The 19,241-nt window shown below is 43.4% G+C and overlaps 1 protein-coding gene across 1 annotated transcript in view; it reads left to right on the plus strand.

The window, feature by feature from the left end:
* The window catches only part of CACNA1E (calcium voltage-gated channel subunit alpha1 E), a 791,083-nt gene that overhangs the window by 572,035 nt on the left and 199,807 nt on the right, over nt 1–19,241 (plus strand). The window contains exons 14-17 of the mRNA XM_033915447.1: nt 7,644–7,775; nt 11,586–11,658; nt 12,223–12,340; nt 12,646–12,713. Coding sequence (XP_033771338.1) covers nt 7,644–7,775; nt 11,586–11,658; nt 12,223–12,340; nt 12,646–12,713 — 391 coding nt within the window. The remainder of the gene's footprint in view (nt 1–7,643; nt 7,776–11,585; nt 11,659–12,222; nt 12,341–12,645; nt 12,714–19,241) is intronic.

Here is a 19,241-nt window from a genome sequence, read left to right on the forward strand (position 1 = left end):
TATATCCTAGAAATATCTAACTAATCGTGTTGTAATCTGCATAAAACCATAATCAGTAATTTGTGGAATTTAAGTTTTATTTGCATTTGCATTCCTGAATAAGTATTTTTCTTTTACATCTTTCTTGGTAAAGAGCTAAGCAAATAATCCCCTATTGCTGTTGTGCCCTAAAATCATCTAATGGTCCAATTAACCCCTTTGTAAGCTTCTTGCTGGAAACATACCTGAAACGGTTTTATGAGGTTTTGCTTCCACTGCAAGTTTTTTAAATTCTCCTTTTCCTGCCTTATCAACGCTTTGCATCTGTGCTTATACTGTTTCCAGTTTTCATTCAGAGCCCTATTCCATTTTATGAAAGATGTTCTTTGGATATGCAGTGGTACCTTGGTTTACGAGCATAATTCGTTCCAGAAGCATGCTCATAAGCCAAAGCACTCGTGTATCAAAGCAAAGTTCCCCAAATGCAAACTCAGACGATTCATTCCACAACCCAAGTTTGCTATGGTGGCCCAGGGGTGGATACCTACCTGTGGGTGCCGCAGCCCCTTCAGCGGGGTGATTTCCTTCCCCTCGGGGTCCCCGTGCGGCTGTCCTCCCGCTTCGGCCGATGCCTCTGCCGTCCACCAGTGCCTCCCAGCTCCCGATTCAAGCCGGCCGCCATCCTGTAGAAACATGTGCACAACTTCTCAGCTCCTGAGCCAAGCCAGCCGCCACCCCGACAATGCGCGTGTCACGTTCAAGAACGCACCACTTCGTACTAGCCTCTCCTACCTCCCCTTTTAGCTATGCTGGCAGTTGTGTTCAACACATAAAACCCAAGTTGCCCTGATGTAGCATTTATTCAAAACAAACAAACAAAAAAATCCACCAAAGAGTTTCTCCACCGGTTAGAGGACGTGAATTTAAAAGATATCACTAACATCTTTTTTCATACCAGGCAGCATTATGGGGTAAAGATCTGAAACAATTACTTCAGCTTGCTAATACTTATGGGGAATTCAGGAGACACCTAAAAACATATCTGTTCCTGAAGTACTTAAGTAGCTGATTCGCACAATCTTTCCCACAATAACTGATCTCTGGAGCTATTAGACACCAATTTCTGTAACAACTTGTAGCAATTTGTAGCATTTTTAATCTTTGTAAACCGCATAGAACTTCACGGTCCTGCGGTATATAAACTGCTATTATTATTATTATTCTCAAATGAAATTTCTATCCACATAGAGAGGTATTTTCAATAGTGCATCTTCAGTCTGATTTTGGATGTCCTGAGAAATATACTCTAAATCCGAATCCCCAAAATGGCCATTTTTGAAACTGTTAGACATCCAAATTTTTTTTTTTTAATTGCCTACTTAGACATATTAGCTGTCAGGATGTACTACCTTAGGATGCCCATTTGGATGTGGGAGGGGCCAACAAAATAACTGACTGGCCACTCAGACATCCCAACAGATCACTGGAGCACCTTAAATGGCAACATAAACGGTGCCAGATGTACATGCAATGCGTGGTGGCGGCGAAAGAGGCGAACAGAATGCTAGGAATGATTAAGAAGGGGATCACGAACAGATCGGAGAAGGTTATCATGCCGCTGTACCGGTCCATGGTGCACCCTCACCTGGAGTACTGCGTCCAGCACTGATCACTGTACATGAAGAAGGACATGGTACTACTCAAAAGGGTCCAGAGAAGAGCGACTAAAATGGTTAAGGGGCTGGAGGAGTTGCTGTACAGTGAGAGATTGGAGAAACTGGGCCTCTTCTCCCTTGAAAAGAAGAGACTGAGAAGGGACATGATCGAAACATTCAAGATACTGAAGGGAATAGACTAAGCAGATAAAGACAGTTTGTTCACCCTCTCCATGGTAGGGAGAACGAGAGGGCACTCTCTAAAGTTGAAAGGGGATAGATTCCGTACAAACGTAAGGAAATTCTTCTTCACCCAGAGAGTGGTAGAAAATTGGAACGCTCTTCCGGAATCTGTTATAGGGAAAATACCCTCCAGAGATTCGAGACAAAGTTGGACAAGTTCCTGCTAAACTGGAACGTACGCAGGTGAGGCTGGACTCATTTAGAGCACTGGTCTTTGACCTGGGGGCCGCCACATGAGCGGACTGCTGGGCACGATGGACCACTGGTCTGACCCAGCAGCAGCAATTCTTATGTTCACCCCCTTATAATGTATTTTGAGTCCTCCAAACCTTCCCTAAAACCTGCTATAACCACCTGTCTACCACCCCAATGACCCTTATTACTGCCGGTGGCACCTATATGGCAGTATAGTAGGATTTTGCTGGGTTTTGGTGGGCTCATACTTTCCAGTATAAATGTAATGGTTAGAGTGGCTTATGAGTCTGGGTTCTCCTGTCTATGCTTCACTAGCCCACCCACCAGCCTTGTGGATGGACTGGAGTGAGCTTTGACGGAGACTTCAGTAATTGGAACCTAAGAACAGTACCGGGCAGAGCTTTGGATTCTTGCCCAGAAATAGCTATGAAGAAGAAGAAGAAAAAAATTTAGATTGAATCAGGTTGGGCAGACTAGATGGACCATTCGGATCTTTATCTGTCGTCATCTACTATGTTACTATGAATGATGCTCTACTAGGTGCTGCTGTTCTAGAGACAGGTATGTACTCTTTCATTCAGATTTTTGTGGGGTGGAAGGGGGTCAGTGACCATTGGGGGAGTGTAGGGGTGTCATTACTTAATCCTCCAGTGATCATTTGATCAGATTGGGTATCTTTTTAGCACTTCGACGCTTGTAGAACAGGTCTGGCTCCGGACATCTAAGTTCTGTCTTGGACATCTTGGGAAAGGGTTTGTTCATTGCTGCAAGACATCCAAGTCTAAGCACGCCCTTAACATGCCTCTCACACACCCCTCTTGAATTTCAGATGCACAGCAGCTAGGAAGCCTAGCAAGATATCCAGAAAGTCATTTTTTTAAATCAGCACTCAGATGTTTTGCTGATCAAGACACCCAAGTGCCAGTTTATGCCGTTTTTTGGATGTCTGCATTTTTTTTGAGAATAAGCCCCATAGAATCTAGAGTGCATTTTTGCTTCCCGAAAAAAAAGTTTATCCTGTTTAACGCAATATCTTTTTCAACATTTAGGAGTAATTCTGCAAGGGCGCCAAGATTAGGTACCAAGAATACAGTACACATAAATAACCTGAATACTGGAATTTACACACACATGTGCATGAATGCCTATGTACATGCTATTCTCCTCCCATTTTTATTGGCTAGAGAAGCACGTTCTATTTATACATGTCTAAATAAGTTATACTGTCACTTTACTCACATCTTTCTGCCAGCAAAGCTCATATTCAGTGCACATTACAAAAGGCCTAATAATATACATATGTAGTGTAACTATAAATTTTCAAATGCAGCATAAAATATAAAACCTTGTTTGTTCCTGAAGTTACTGCTTTTTGCCTCATTTTCCAGCATCAGATGAATCTTTACTTTCATGGCCTAGTTCTCCTTTAAATGTAGAATTATAAATTGGTGCCTAATTGCTGCTTTCTTGAATGAAAATGAATATTTAAGAAAGCATCCATATCTACAGTATATGTTTAAGTGATAGTCCCTTAGGCTGCAGGCTCTGTTGCCAGATAATTACCTGCATCGTGTATCAGATGTTCCAATTGAAGGGAAGTTAATTGAAGGTAATTACTGGAGTTGAGTCCTGTATCATGGGGCTTTTTTTTTTTTTTTTTTTATAAAACTAACTTAAGTGGTTTTGAATTTTTTTAAAAAATACTGTCTTAGCTGTGAGTTCTAGTCATCTTCTGCTATCGCATACCATCTGGTCGCTCTTGCCACTGTCGGATGGGAAACTTTCATTAAATGGTACGTATTTGGACATTTCTAACTTGGATGTTTCTGTGATTTCACATTTTCCACAATAAATGTAGTGGTTAGAGTGTCTTATGGGCCTGGACCCTTCCCTCTATGACTCATTAGCCAGTCCACCAAGCTACTTAAGACACCTAGGTGATGCTCTACTAACCTTTCCCATACTAGATTCTGCTGTTCTAGAGACAGGTATGTATTTTTTATGGTGTGGGAAGGGGTGTGTGATCATCAGAAGAGTGTGTGTGTGGAGGGGGGGGGTCATGACTTAATCCCTCCAGTTGTCTTCTGGTCAGGGGGTCATTACTTAATCCCTCCAGTGGTCTTCTGGTCAGGGGGGTCATTACTTAATCCCTCCAGTGGTCTTCTGGTCAGGGGGGTCATTACTTAATCCCTCCAGTGGTCTTCTGGTCAGGGGGTCATTACTTAATTCCTCCAGTGATTTTTTGGTCAGTTTGAATACCTTTTTGGCACTTAGATGCTCCTAAAACAGGTCTAGCTTGCAATGCCTAAGTTCCATCTAGGACATCCTGCAAAAGGTTTGATTATCACCTCAAAGCACCCAAGTCTAAGCTGGCCCACCGCCCATCCAAATGCAGCCCAAAACACACCTCTAACATGCCCCTTTCTGAGTTGCATGTTTTCAAGGGTGAACGTCCCACAAAACATCTAAGTTCTTTGCTTGAATTATCGGCACTTGGACATTTTTCAGAGAGAAGCATCCAGGTGCCAATTTGGGGATGTTTTGGTGTTTTGAATGTAGTCTTTATAAGGGTCCTGCAGCAATGTATACCATTCTAAGCTGTGTTAGGTGTGCATTAACACCTAACATACTTAACTTAGTAAAAGTGCACCTTCGTGCACATCTAATCACACAGATTTTGTGTGGTTACATTTACTTGGCTATTTAGGAACACATTCATCCAGTTAGATGATAAAGATAACTGTTTAAAGACACCTGGGGGCTCCTTTTACTAAGCTGCGATAGCGGTTTTAGCGTGCGCTAAAATCCTGCGTGCGCTAAAAACGCTATCGCAGCTTAGTAAAAGGAGCCCCTGGTTATATTTTCCCACTCTGCGGCAGCTAAATATTGATCCCAAAAATTAATACATCCAGGCAACTAGAAATGTGGAATCAATATACACCTAACTTCTGTCTAAAGAAAAGTAAATAGAATCTCACTCACTTACAATGTTAGCTTTTTTTTGCCTCTGAAAGCTAAGAACTAGTTCTATTTTCTTCCTTTGGTGATTTTATGTTTCTTATATGGAATGTGTGGTTGGCATTCTACCTTCTAATCAGTCTTCTAATCGGTAAAAATTCTCAATATTGTATTCTTTTCTGTCATAAGTCTTTCCTCCCTCTGCTTTGTACCTGTGGATCACTTCTAGATAGAAGAGTAGTCCAAGTTTCAAGTTTATTGATTTTTAATATACCGACCATCAACAGGTATCTAGCCGGTTTACAATGATATGATAAAATAAGAAGAGTGATACTTATAAAAAGGAGGGGAAGTGAACATTGAAGACATTGTACAATAAACAAACATGAAAGTGGGGTTAGAGAAGAGGGGAGGGGGGTAAAGTTACATTGTTAGTGGTGAAAAGAAGAAAGAAGAAAAAGAGAGAAAAAAAATTTGTGTGTTGAAGAGAGAAGGGAGGGAGAGGGATAAAACATTAGGGATGGGATCGCTTCTTAAAAGCGGTTGGCAGACTTAATGATGAAAGGTTCAAGAGCCGTAGAATGCATCTTGAAATAAGAACGTTTTTAATGTGGTCTTCAATTTATCAATAAGTTTTTCGTGGCAAAGTTGGGATGGCAGAGCATTCCATAAAGTTGGAGCGACTACGGAGAAATTAGATTTCCTGGTATAATAGAATTTCTTAATAGAGGGGACGGATAATAAATTCTGAAAAGTAGACAGGTTTTGATATCAGGGATGAGCAGACCTTTTCTAAAATAAATGTCAGTGTGAAACTAAAGGACTAGCCTACACAGGCACCATTTTACACTTCTCCCTCCGTATTCGCGGGGGGTTAGGGGCAGATCTGTCCCGCGAATATGGAAAATTGTGAATAACTTTTAGGGCCAACTCTGACCCACCCCGCCTCCCTCCTACCTCCCTCCTGCGTCCTGGACCTCACCAGACTTTACCTGGTGGTCTGGCAGTGAAGTAGGGCAGGAGCAATCTTTCTTCGCTCCTGCCCCATGCAGAGCCATCAACAAAAGTGGCTGCCGTGAGTTCCCGTGGTCTCATGAGACTCATGAGCAGGAACTCATGGCAGCCATTTTTGTTGGCGGTTCTGCATGGGGCAGTAGCGTAGGAAGATCGCTCCTGCCTCACTTCACTACTATACCATCAGGTAAAGTTTGGAGAGGTCTGGGATGCAGGAGGGAGGTGGGGGGTGGATCATAGTCAGCTTTTAGAACTTGCAATCGTCCGGAGGCAGAAACTTGCAAATAACCGAAGTTGCAAGTCCTAAACCCGTGGAGTGGAAGGGAGAAGTGTATTCAAAATCTGTTTGGGGGAGCAGCACTCCCCTTACACTCTAACTAGCTAAGCCTCTGTTTCTAAGATTATGATTCAGAATTTCTCTTGGTTCCTTTTTATTTTCTTATGTCCTTATGGTCAATGGTAGTTTACCTGTATGTAAAATTGTAATCGACTTATAAAAATTCAAACAAAACTAAACTAAAGGATTTTTCTATTTGAACTCTTTGTCTATAGAAAAAATATTGATTAAGGACCTATATATATTGATCATATCATAGCTATATCTTTAAAAGGGAAAACATAATTTTGGTTTTCATTTTAGATTTTGTATAGAATGTGAATCTCATTTACTAAAGCTTAGTGTGTGCTAATGGACATTAACGCTCACTAAATGTTGCATATCTTATTTTAGACTTATAGGCCACATGGCACTTAGCACACTTACTCATCTCCCCTCTTTTTTTACAAAGCCACATTACTGACTGCCACCTGGCAAAAGCCCCAAAGCCCTTTAAATCCTTATGGGCTTCGGGGGCAGTTACTGCAGCGGCAGCCGCTAGCATGGCTTTGTAAAAGGGAGGGTTCGTTTTGGTAAAAATGCCCCCTAATTCTGATTTGATTCTCTCATGTTTTCGATAGCAATGTGGGTCAAATTTTATTTCCCCAGTCTAGTCAATTACCTGAAATGCAGGGTGCAAATTGTTGTTTTAGGCAGAAAACTATTGCGACACGAGTTTACTGTACATTGAAAGCCTTGGGGAAAGGAAAATACCCTCTCTGCTATATCCTCTGTGCTTCTCACCCTGTCCCAGTTTAAAAACCTGCTTGAGTGGGGCAGGAGGGGGGGGGTAGAGTTGATGGAGATACCTTGGTCTTGACTAGGGACATGAGGAAAGGCTTCTTTATGGTCATTTATTTAAATTGGTTTGGGGCCCTTTGACATCTTTTATGACTACATTATAATTGATTTTTCTCTTTAATTTGGTTTGATTCTATTCACATCCAGGGGGGGTGGGAGGAGGAAGGGATTACTTAATTATTTAAATAAGGGAAGGATTTTGAAAGTATAACTATGTATTTATTATTGGTTTGTTGATTAATTAATAGTAGGGTGGGTGGGATAAAGAGACTGTATGGGTATATTTACAAGGTTAATATTCTTTTTATGCTTTGTTGTCTGGCTGTTAATCTGTGTATTGCATTGTTAAATTTTGAGAAAATTAATAAAATCTTTAAAAAAAGAGAAAAGGCTTCTTTAGTGATTGCTTTTGGATGTTACAGGTACTGGGCCTCTCTGAGGAATCTAGTCGTGTCATTGATGAATTCCATGAAGTCCATTATTAGCCTACTTTTCCTCCTTTTCCTCTTCGTTGTGGTCTTTGCACTGCTCGGAATGCAGCTGTTTGGGGGCAGGTAATATTATTCTCTTCTATTCATGTACTTTTATATACTGCCTTATACGCTAGGTTTAAGAGCGGTTATAATAATGTGTTGTTTTTTCACCCACACATCCTGGGGGATGGGAGTGGGGGGAGGGGGGTAATATCTTTTGTTTTGGTATTATTCCTGATGGTAATAATGGATGGGGGAGGGAATTTTTATCTTTTGTATAGATACTGATTGATTATAAGTGCTTGGTTGATTATCATTATTTGTATATAAATTGTATTGCACTTTTTGTTGGCATTAAAAATTAAATAAAGTAAAAAAAAAAAAATAATAATAATAATAATGTGTACTATGTTTAATGAAAAGAGAAAAAAAAACAGCATTCCTGCAGCAATTCCAGGTTAGAGACACTCCAAGCTAACCCCAGGCATTTGAAACCCCTCAGAAAAGGGGACAGCTAGAGCTTTATGGTTCCGTTAATAGACAAATTGCTGTATCTATTCTACCTGTTCAGTTCTACGATACCACAGTACTCTACCTCAATATGTTTATTCAATTTTTTTTCTATTATTGAATTCATTTTCGATCCCATTGTCCCCAAAGAGCTCAGAACGGGTAACATGTTAAACATACACTGGGCTCCTTTTACTAAGGTACGCTAGCGTTTTTAGCATACGCACAAAATTACCGCGTGCTAAACCGCGTGCTATGCTTCTAGAATAACGCCAGCTCAATGCTGGCGTTGAAGTCTAGCGCGCGGGGCAATTTAGCACGCGCGTTAAAGCCCTAAAGCACCTTAGTAAAAGGAGCCCATAGTATACAGTTAACAGGTTACGATTTGCATTGGATTTGCCATAATTTCAGTGCAAGTATATATTACAAGTTATTATCCTAACTTAACACATACTAGGGGTATAATGTTAATATACATAATATATCTATACAGTTTACTGGTTACAATTTACCATAGTTATCCTTCCAGTGCAAGTTTTCCAGTACAAGTTTTATCGTAATTGACACACGCAGACAGTTTACATGTTGGATTTGCCATAGTTACAGTGCAAGATTTTACAATACAAAGAATCAGGGAAAGTGCTAGTGACTGCTTTTGATAGGTTCCTCATGATAAAACTGAATAGCAATGGTTCTTCCTTTTTCTGATGACTTCTTTGCTATCACTTTAGCTCTTTCCCTCTTTTCAGGTCTAACCCCCCCTCCTCCCCACCTTGTTAGGCAAGGGCTAGTAGAGAAGTCTGTTTTGAAATTGACGATCACGCCACCCGTCTCAGCTTGACTATCACTACAAGAGTAGTTCCTGCTATCATCCGTCCTTTCCTTTTCCCTTCTGTCCCACTCCCATAAGATCAATGCATATTGCTTCTGACTTCTGCCTCAACCCTTATTCGCTCACATAGAAAGAAGAATCATGTACAGGTGTCTTGCATTGCATTACATGCCTTTTTGTCTCCTCCATGTTGTCTGTTGCTCCCATCATTCCCCAGACCATCTTCCTATCATTCTGGGTGGCTCAGGTAACAGCTTAGGGCTAAAGGAAGTCCTCCTCCAAAGTCCACCCTAGCATAACTGCAGTCCTCCCCAAAAATTTAGCGGTCAATTAGAAGAAATGGCTTTCCCACCTCCTCCCTGGTCGCTCTCATTTTAAATCTTTGAGAAACTGCAACGAGTGAGCCTGCTGCTGTCAGCGTGCCCCAGAAGTCTTCATTCTGCAGCGTCTAGTTGCTACAGCAGGGGTGCCCAAAACGTTGATCGCAATCTACTGGTCGATCGCAAAGGCAACGCCAGTAGATCACAGAGCCAGTGTTCTCCCTAGCTTGTTCTCCCTAGCATCTTTAGCATCTTTTAGCCAGGCGCTCTGCACAGCTAATTTAGGTGAGTGCCCTGCTGTCTTGCTCATATGACATGTTTCCCCCTCAGCATCCTCTGTTCTTCCCTCTGGGCCTAACTACCACGGTTGAAAGTTAATTACGGCAGCCTGAAGAACGAACATAGCAGGCTGCCATCAGCCTCTGTAGCACGTTCCCTCTGCCGTGGTCCCGTATCACCTCTGATGTCAGGGACGGGACCATGGCAGAGGGAACATGCTATAGAAGCCAACGGCAGCTTGCTACGTTCGTTCTGCAGGCTGCCGTAATTAACTTTAAACTGTAGTAGTTAGGCCCAGAGGGAAGAACGGAGGTGAGGACGGTTGCAATCAAGAGGTCTGAGGTCCTGACAGTCACTGTGTGCGGGAAGCAGTGGAGGTAAGGCCCCACAAGTTGGGATAAGATTGTGCCCATTGCGAGGGCCCTGGCGGGATGGGGGTTGCCTTAGAGAAGCTGGATCAGGGGAGGGGGAGTCCAAAGGACCTTAAAGAGGAGTGGGAAAGCAGACTTTAACCAAAAGGGAGGGGAAAACAAGGCAGATCCTGGACTACTAGAGGGGTTAGAGAGAGGTAACACCATGAACCGAGGAGAGAGAGAGAGATGCCAGGCCCTGGGGAGGGGAAAGACAAAGAGAGTGAGAGAGACAAAGACCTGGATCAAAGGTGGGAGGACTCAAAATGTTAGCAGAAGGAAGATAGAGAGAGGGAGAAACCTGAAACAAAGGGGAGGCAGAAGAGAGGGGGAAGATGTTGGACTATGTGAGGTGTAGACAGAAGAGACAGAGGGGAGAGACCCTGAGGAAGAACAGAGGGAAGCAAGATTATAACAGAGGAGGGAGAGAGCGGGAGACATGTTGCCAATAGGGGTAGAGGAGAGAGGAAGAAAAGTTGGACTCCTGGAGGGACAGTGAGAGATGTTGGTTAGGGAATGGAACGAGGTTTGGAGGACAAAAGAGGTGCACTCGGTATATGTATAAATAAATAGGGGGGTCTTTTACTAAGGCGCACTATCCAATTTAGTGCGCTAAATGCTAACGCATCCATGGAATATAATGGGTGCATTAGCACTTAGCACGCGCTAAATCATCTAGCGCACCGTAGTAAAAGAGGGGAGAATATGTTTAGTATTTTTATTGTTGGTAGATCATTTTGACTTGGTCATTTTAAAAGTAGCTCGCAAGCCCAAAAAATATGGGCACCCCTGTGCTACAGAATGAAAACTTCCAGGGCAGGCTGATGGCAGCGAGCTTACTCGTTGCTGCTTCCCAAATATTTTAAAATGAAAGCACCTGGGGAGGAGGTAGGTGTGGGAGGTGGGAGCCGGAGAGAGACGTCTAGGGCAGAATTTTGGGGTCCCCCCCAAACAAAAAGCATTCCGCTGCCTATGATTGCAGCTACCTTCTGTTTCTGGGTCTGAATGTGTCATCTCTCCAGCATGCCTGGACCTTACCATTGCAACTTGTATTACAGGATTGGGTCCCGTGCTTTACATACTTTTGAACAAGTAAACACCAGAAAATCCAACAGGACAGAGAACCCACGGGTATAAAACAGTACAAAAGGAAGTGGGAATGGACAATGAACGCTCTACTGAAGATCACTGATGTAAGACCAACTTGTTTATTTCAGAAAACTGTGGACCCGACACAGCACTGTGTTTCGGCGTCTGAGGAACGTCTGCATCAGGGGTCCAACTAACATGCCAGAGTAACCAAAATCACTGCTAGTTGGATCGAGTGACCCCCTGATGCAGGCGTTCCTCAGACGCCGAAACACAGTGCTGTGTCAGGTCCACAGCTTCTGCTTGTATCCTTTTCTGAAATAGACAAATTTTGGTCTTCCATCGGTGATCTTCAGTGGAGGGTTCATTGTCCGTTCCCACTTCCTTACATACTTTTGAAACAAGCCCAAAAAGAAGATATCCACTTTTTATGTTGTTTAATTTTTTCCAGGTTTAACTTTAACGATGGCACCCCCTCTGCAAACTTTGACACCTTTCCTGCAGCCATCATGACTGTGTTCCAGGTAAGGTTCTTTTCAGTCCCTGACAGAAAGGGACTTACAGAATTAGACCTGCTTTTAGAATGCTCACCGCAGCTTGGCTAACTCATTTCTAAGCATTTCTGCTCTGCTGAAGGCCCTTTATGTCTTTTGGAACTGGTGGTCTCTTGTAATTGGCAATCGTTTGGATTCCATGTATGTTTTCTATGGTTACTCTCACTAGACTACAGAATGTGCCTTTTGTTGTTGTTGTTTAATCTCAGTGTAAATTGTGACCATTATTTCAAATCAAAGTTCACGAGGACAATACAAAATGGACCCCTAATATTTGGCAGAGGAAGTAAATGAATTAGTTAATAAAAAATATTTCCCCCACCAACACCTGCCCTAAATAAATAAGCCACTGCCGTTACCAGTTCATCTCGATTAGGGATGAACTAGTAACAGCAGTGGCTTAATTCTGGGATATGTGAGATAACAATAACATAAAAATGGCAGCAATTTTGGCCAGGAGAGAAGGTTTGATTATACTGAAACTAGAAAGTAGGTTCATAGTCATATCAGTATTCATTTTTTTCTTTTGTTTAGATCCTTACAGGAGAGGACTGGAATGAAGTGATGTACAATGGAATTCGGTCACAGGGAGGAGTCAGTACAGGCATGTGGTCATCTGTCTACTTCATCGTTCTTACCTTGTTTGGAAACTGTATCCTAATTTTAATAAAATGCATCTATTTTTATGTATTGCAACTTTCTGTGAGCAGAATTTCCTTGGCTGAGCATTAGGATGGGAGAGGTCAATCCACAGGTATCCTTGCATCCCACACTGACAGAAGATATCCTTGGAGGAGAATAAGCCTAGTGACTTTTACCTTTTCATCAAGTATTTCCCTCTTTTTTGATAGAGATTATTCTGTAGAGTCGAAGACCTCAATGATAAACACTTTAGTTGAATATCTGGGAAGGTGATCTCTACTTTCAAAACCTTTTATCAATCCTTAACTTCTCTAGACACCCTGCTAAATGTATTTCTTGCTATCGCTGTGGATAACCTTGCAAATGCACAGGAGCTGACCAAGGTAAGCCTTATTACTTATTCAGTTCCGATCATCTCTTTATACAGCTTACCTCATCATTTGTAAGGTGAAATTCAAAACTGTGCAGACAGGTGCTGTGTCTGTGGGTAATTACCTGTGAATTTTACACCAGTTGTCAAAAGAAAAATATAAGAATATTTTTCCTTCAAAAACTTCCCTAGGAAAAAGTACCTAGAGAAATGCATAAGATATTTGGAGGGGAATAATCAAAAGAAACGTCTAAGTCTGTTTTTGGCCTAAGTTGCTAATCGCCCAAAGTTGGCTAAGGAAAATGTCTATTGCCGAAAAATATGTCCAAAATATTCCCTCCCTCCTGAAAATCATCTAGTTGGACGACCAGCCATTTGATCGTCCAGACCACTAAGTCATCTATTGTTATACCCCATTCTCGTCCAAAAATTTGTCCAAGTCAAAAACGCCCAGAACAAGACCTTTTGGATTTGGGCGGGGTCAGCAAAGTGATGGACTGGACTCCCAAGCATTGCACCAGAGTAGTGGGGTACCTTACCGGGCACTGCTGTGAACTTCATAAAAAGGGTGCCACATAAACATCTCACCACAACTTCTTTATAGGTCATGGTGAGCCTCCCCCCAAACCCCCAGAACTTACTAGACCCACCTGTCTACCACCCCAATAGCCCTTATGGCTGCATGTGCAACTTATATGGCAGTACAAAGGGGCTTGGGGGGGGGGGGTTGAGGGGTGCACATGTTTCACCATGAATACAGTGATTAGAGTGGTTTATGGGCCTGGGTCCTCCTCGCCATGGTTCACTAACCCACCCCCAAGACCACTTAAGCCACCTCTGTGCAGCTCTATTAGGCTTTCCTATGCCAGGCTACCAGGTACTAATGTTCTAGAGGCAGATGAGTATTTTTTATTACAATTTTTATGGTGTGAGGGGGGGGTACCTTTTTGCCACTTAGACCTGTTTTTACATGGCCTAACTCATAATGTACAACTTCCGTCCAGGCAGCCTCATATTCAGGAAGGGCCTCAGAATTGGAGCCTACGCACAGTCGTGATGTCATAGACTGAGGTGATTATCGTAGTAGTATTGCTCCTTGCTCCAGTCATCGGCCAAGGGACCTGATATTTTTACTTTTTTGTCAGTTCTATTCAGTGGCGTACCTAGGGTATGTGGCACTTGGGGCCCATCATTTTTTGACACCCCCCCCCCCCCACGTAAAAAAATATTTTTTGTAATAACCATGAAAAATAAATGGTCATAATAGAAACAGGCACTGAAAATTTTCTTTTATTGAACCTCATATATGTAACCATTAATTCAAACATAACATAAATTATGTCTGAATTGTCATGACATCAGAAGTACATATGGAGTAGTTTCAGGTGATGCTTGGGACAGTTCTGATTGTGTTAGTTCGGTTTTATGTGTTTTTGAAAAGAAGGGTTTTTATTTCTTTTTTGAAGGTTTTGTAGTCTGTGGTCGAGGTCAATAGGTTGTAGAGTTGGGGGTCAAGTGTTAGGAGGTTGTCGAACAGTTTTTTTTCTTTTGACAATTTTGGTTGGAGGGTGTGTGAATGGTGCGTGAGTTCTCCTATGTCTGGTTGAAGTGGATTAAATTATTTAGCTGAAGAAATTAGTAAACCCCCCCCCCCATTCCACACACATTAATTCTCTTCCATTTTTGTTCCCATTCTAAAAAACACTGATAAGTTCCCAGAAAAAAATACATTAAAATAAGAAGTGAAAACAAAGGCCCCCTACGATGAGAACATAACATAACAATAGCCTAACTGGGTCAGACTAATGGTCCATCATGCCCAGTAACCCATTCTCATGGTAACCAATCCAGGTCATTAGTACCTGATCAAAACCCAAAGAGTAGCAACATTCCATGCCACCGATCCAGGGCAAGCAGACACTTCCCCCATGTCTTAATAACAGACTATGAACTTTTCCTCCAGGAATTTGTCCAAACCTTTCTTAAAATCAGCAATGCTATCTTCTCTTACCATAACTTCTGGCCACTTCATTTTTAAGCTTAGTTCTTTCCTTCCAAACAGAGACCTTGCTAAATGTCAAATACAGAAACAACAAGGTAACTTCACAAGGACTTAGCTGTGCAGGAAATGTGAATCTCCTCATACACCCACCATATATTGCAAAAATGTGTAAAGATCTGTTTTTTTCTTTTGATCACTACATAGTCTAATGCCACACAAGCAGCGCTGTTACAAACATATTCTGAAGGTCAATGCTAAGGTTAACAAAGTTTCCTTCCTTGGACCACAAGGAGATACTGACAAACCACTAGAAGAGATCCCAAAACAACTACCCAGGCACAACACTCAAAGACCCACTCAGTGTGTGAACTAGTTGAGTGGAGTGGACTAACTGGGGGGTGGAAATGGGCCCAGAGTTTGCTCAGCAGAATTTCCCAGACCATCTCTTCCTCTCAACACATTGACACACTGCTGCTGCCACCACCACCACCATTATGAACACCTCAACGGATAGGCCAGCAATGCTTATAAACTTTATAAAACACATTATTATATTTTCTTATAAAGAACATATTTTAATTGAACTGTCTGACATCCTCAGCCTTGCCATTCACAAAAATAGAAGGAAGAAAAGTTCCCGTTTCCTGCTGTCTCATGTCCCCGGCCTATACAATATTTTTCTTCTGCAGACCCTTCAAAAGTCTGACCAAATCCTCGTTTCACTTGCATTATAAAGTACTGAGGATTCCATCTCTCTCTAATCCCAGGTCCTAAAGTCTAAGACAGTAGTGCAAACTAGTGCTGCCCAATTCAAGAAAAAAAAAAAATTTAGATTCGATTCAGCCTATTGAATTGGTATTTTGATTCAACTTTCCTGCCCAATTGGGTGTTTGTTTGATTTTTTTAAACATCATGGTGGGTTTATTTTATAGCTTTTTCACCCCCCTTTGGCTTCTCCTTAACACACTGGTGCTGTGGTGTAAATAAAATAAAGAAACAAAAAGGACTTTTCATCTCTGTTAAATCCTAGCTCACGTTTGCGGTCTAACACCAGCTCTGGCAGGATACACATTTCAAATCTGACATATTGTAATCACAAAACAGAAAATAAAATTAGTATTTCTACCTTTTGTTGTCTGGTTATTTTTCAAATCTTGTTGGTCCAAGGCTCTGGTTGTCTTCTGATAACTTGCTTGCCAGGGTCTCCTTCTTCCTTCTTTCTGCATTCTAACCATCCATCTGCCATCTCTGTCCTCCCCGTTTCCCTTCCCTCCCCAGGAGGTCTGGCATCTAGCCTTTTTTCGTCTCCCTCCACAGATCTATCTTTTCTTAACTACCCTTTCATCCAGCATCTCTCCCTCCTTCCCCACTACCCCAGGGTCCACCATCTCTCCCTTTCTTTTCCCAACTACCCTCCTATCCAGTATCTCTATCCCCCCTACACACCATCCCTTGTGTCCAACTTCTCTCCCTTTCTGTTCCTTCCCTCTCTAAAAACTATGGTCCATCATTTCTCCCTCTTCGCTATTTTCAGACCCATTATTTCTTCCCACCCAAAGTCCGGCATATGTGCGTCTCTTTGAATCCCCTTATTCCCTCCATGTATTTCTACACCAGGCCCCCCTCCCTGAAGGCCTGTCCCCCCCCTTAAAGATCTGCATCCCACCCCTGAAGGCCTGCACTCCCCCCCGAAGGCCTGCACCCCCCCGAAGGCCTGCACCCCCCCCGAATGCCTGCCTTCTTGCCTGTCCCCCCCCTAAAGGTCTGCCTGCCTAAATCCCTTGAAGGCCTATCCCGCTTGAAGGCCTGTCCCCCCTTTTGAAGGCCTGTCCCTCCCTTGAAAGCCTGCCTGCCTGCCTGACCCTCCCCTTTGAAGGCCTGTCCCCCCCTTTGAAGGCCTGCCTGCCTGTCTCCCCTTTGAAAGCCTGCCTGTCCCCCCCCTGAAGGCCTGCCTGCCTGTCACCCCTCCCTCCTCCTTGAAGGCCTGCCTGCCCGCCCCACCCTGAAGGACCGCTCACCCCCGCCTGGCCTCCCTGCACCACCTGAATCAGGCCTTGAGGGGGTGCTCCCAGCCTTGAGTTCAGTCCCCCTCCCACCCCCGAAGGACTGCTCGCCCCCCTGGCCTCCCTGCACCACCTGAATCAGCCCGAAGCGGGATCGCGATGTCAGCGATCCCTTCGCTGCTTCGGAGCTGCTTCCTCCGCCGCAGTCTCACCCCTTCTCTGACGTCAGAGGAGGGGAGGGGCGGGACCGTGGCGCAGGAAGCAGCGCCGAAGCAGCTCAGGGATCACCGACATCGCAATCCCGCTGCAGGCTGCTTCATAGGTGGTGCAGGGAGGCCGGGGGGGGCGAGCGGTCCTTCGGGGGTGGGGGGGACTGAACGGCAAGGTTGGGAGCACCCCGCTCAGGGCTGGCACCCGGGGCGGACCGCCCTCCCCGCCCCCCTTAGTATACTACTGGTTCTATTAGATTGTTCTAATTTAATCTTATGTAACCACTCGGGTTAGTTAATATAAGTTTAGATCAGGCCATGTCCCGCCCAAATCCCGCCCTCACCACTCCTCCTAAACGCCCTTTTTAGCTCTTTTTGTACAGCAGCACTGGCAAGGCCTAAGTTGTTTTTAGGTACGTCTAAAATCCTTTTCGATCGGCACTTGGACGACTTGTCTTTTAGATCGTCCAAGTACCAATTTAGGTGAGTTTTAAGACGTATTTATTTTTTGATTATGAGCCCCATAGTATTTATTTATTTATTTTTGTGGATACTTTAGAGATATTTTTTGGCCAATCTTGGTTTTGAACTTAACATTCCAAAGCAGTGTGAGATTTGTACTGCCTGACTCTGCTCATTTAAATTAGTGCTTCAGATCGAATTGTGTACCAGGATGGGGTGCTGAGAAATCCAGGACTGTCCCAAAATCTCTAGTCTGGAACTGGGTAACTTATTATAAAAATATTAGTATTTCTGGTTCTTTTTCTGGCCAAAACAATAGTTTTGAAAAAGCAAAGTTATACATATTGTTGTGTTCTCTGGTTTAACTGCACCCCAGGAACACTACCTGGGAAATGTATCTGTGAATAGTACACCTGTAGCTGCCTTCAGGGTGAGCATTTTTCATAGATTACCCAGGTATGTGACCATTTATATCAGGGGTGTCCAACCTTTTGGGCCGCATTGGAAGAAAAAAATATAATTTCTGGGGCCGCACAAACACTAACACTAGCTGATGAGCAAAACAAAAGGCTGAGCAGGTCCCAAATTTGCAATCACTAATATAGAAGATGTACGTATCTAATAATAAACTTTCATTAAAGGGACACTGTGAACCCAAAAAAGCAGTAATGCTTACTCCGATTGATTGATCCTCCAAGTGCACCACTGACAATGGGAGCAGCCACAGGCTTCCGCATTCTCACTCTGATGAGCAGGGATGCCCACTCCTGGTTTTCCCATTCACTTCTATTACAGCTATGGTGAGCCTCTTCAAAGGTGAGCCTCATCAGAGCGGGGATGCTGCATCAGCTGTCAACAGCGCACTTGGAGGATTGTTCAGTCACAGTAAATACTACTGCTTTTTTGGGCCTCCCACTTTGAGCTTAGGCTCCCTCAAAATGAATATCTCCCCTGCTGTAGCTAGTAGGGATCCCCAAGCCTTACCAACTGAAGGCCACCTCCTCCCCTCCAACTTCCCAAGTTCTGCAGCTGGCAGCAATATTGCAGAGCTGCTGCCTTCCCTCCTCCCTGCCCCCCCCCCCCACTCACCTTGGCTTTCATGCATGCATGAAAGCAGTGGCAGCTTGAGGATATTGCCATTGGCTGCAAAGCTTGGAGATTTTGGGTTGCCAGACTGAAGGAAGATGTCTTCAGGTGGCAGGGCTTGGGAATCCCCAATAGCTCAAGTAATTGTAAATTGTACTCAGGCGGGGAGAAACTTTGGTGTAATGGCAAAACAAACATTGTGGGTATGGCGTCAACGATAATACACCAAAAGTGAAACAAACAGCAATTGGTGTCTCCATATGTGCCAATGCTTCAAAGATGTGTGCAAACCTCCCCAAAATCTATGGATAAATATCCATAATTTGACTTAAATATAATTTCCACTCTATGACCATACTAAGGGCTCCTTTTACTAAGCTGCGTTAGGGCTTTAACACGTGGAATAGCGTGCGCTACAATGCCACGTGCACTAGACGCTAACGCCAGCATTGAGCTGGCGTTAGTTCTAGCCGTGTAGCATGGGTTTAGCGCGTGCTAACCTGCTGCGTGCGCTAAAAACGCTAGCGCACCTTAGGGCTCCTTTTATAAAGGTGCGCTAGCGGTTTTAGCGTACGTTAAAATGCCACGCGTGCTAGCCGCTACCGCCTCCTTTTAAGCAGGTGGCAATTTTTCGGCTAGCGTGTACTAATCTGGTGCATGCGCTAAAAAACACTAGCGCACTTTTGTAAAAGGAGCCCTTAGTAAATGGAACCCTAAGTGAGTAAAGCGCTGGCTCAATATGATGGCAAAAGACAAACACAAAAATATTCTGTCAGTCG

Source organism: Geotrypetes seraphini, chromosome 12 (genome assembly GCF_902459505.1).
Source record: "Geotrypetes seraphini chromosome 12, aGeoSer1.1, whole genome shotgun sequence".
NCBI classification, from domain to species: domain Eukaryota; kingdom Metazoa; phylum Chordata; class Amphibia; order Gymnophiona; family Dermophiidae; genus Geotrypetes; species Geotrypetes seraphini.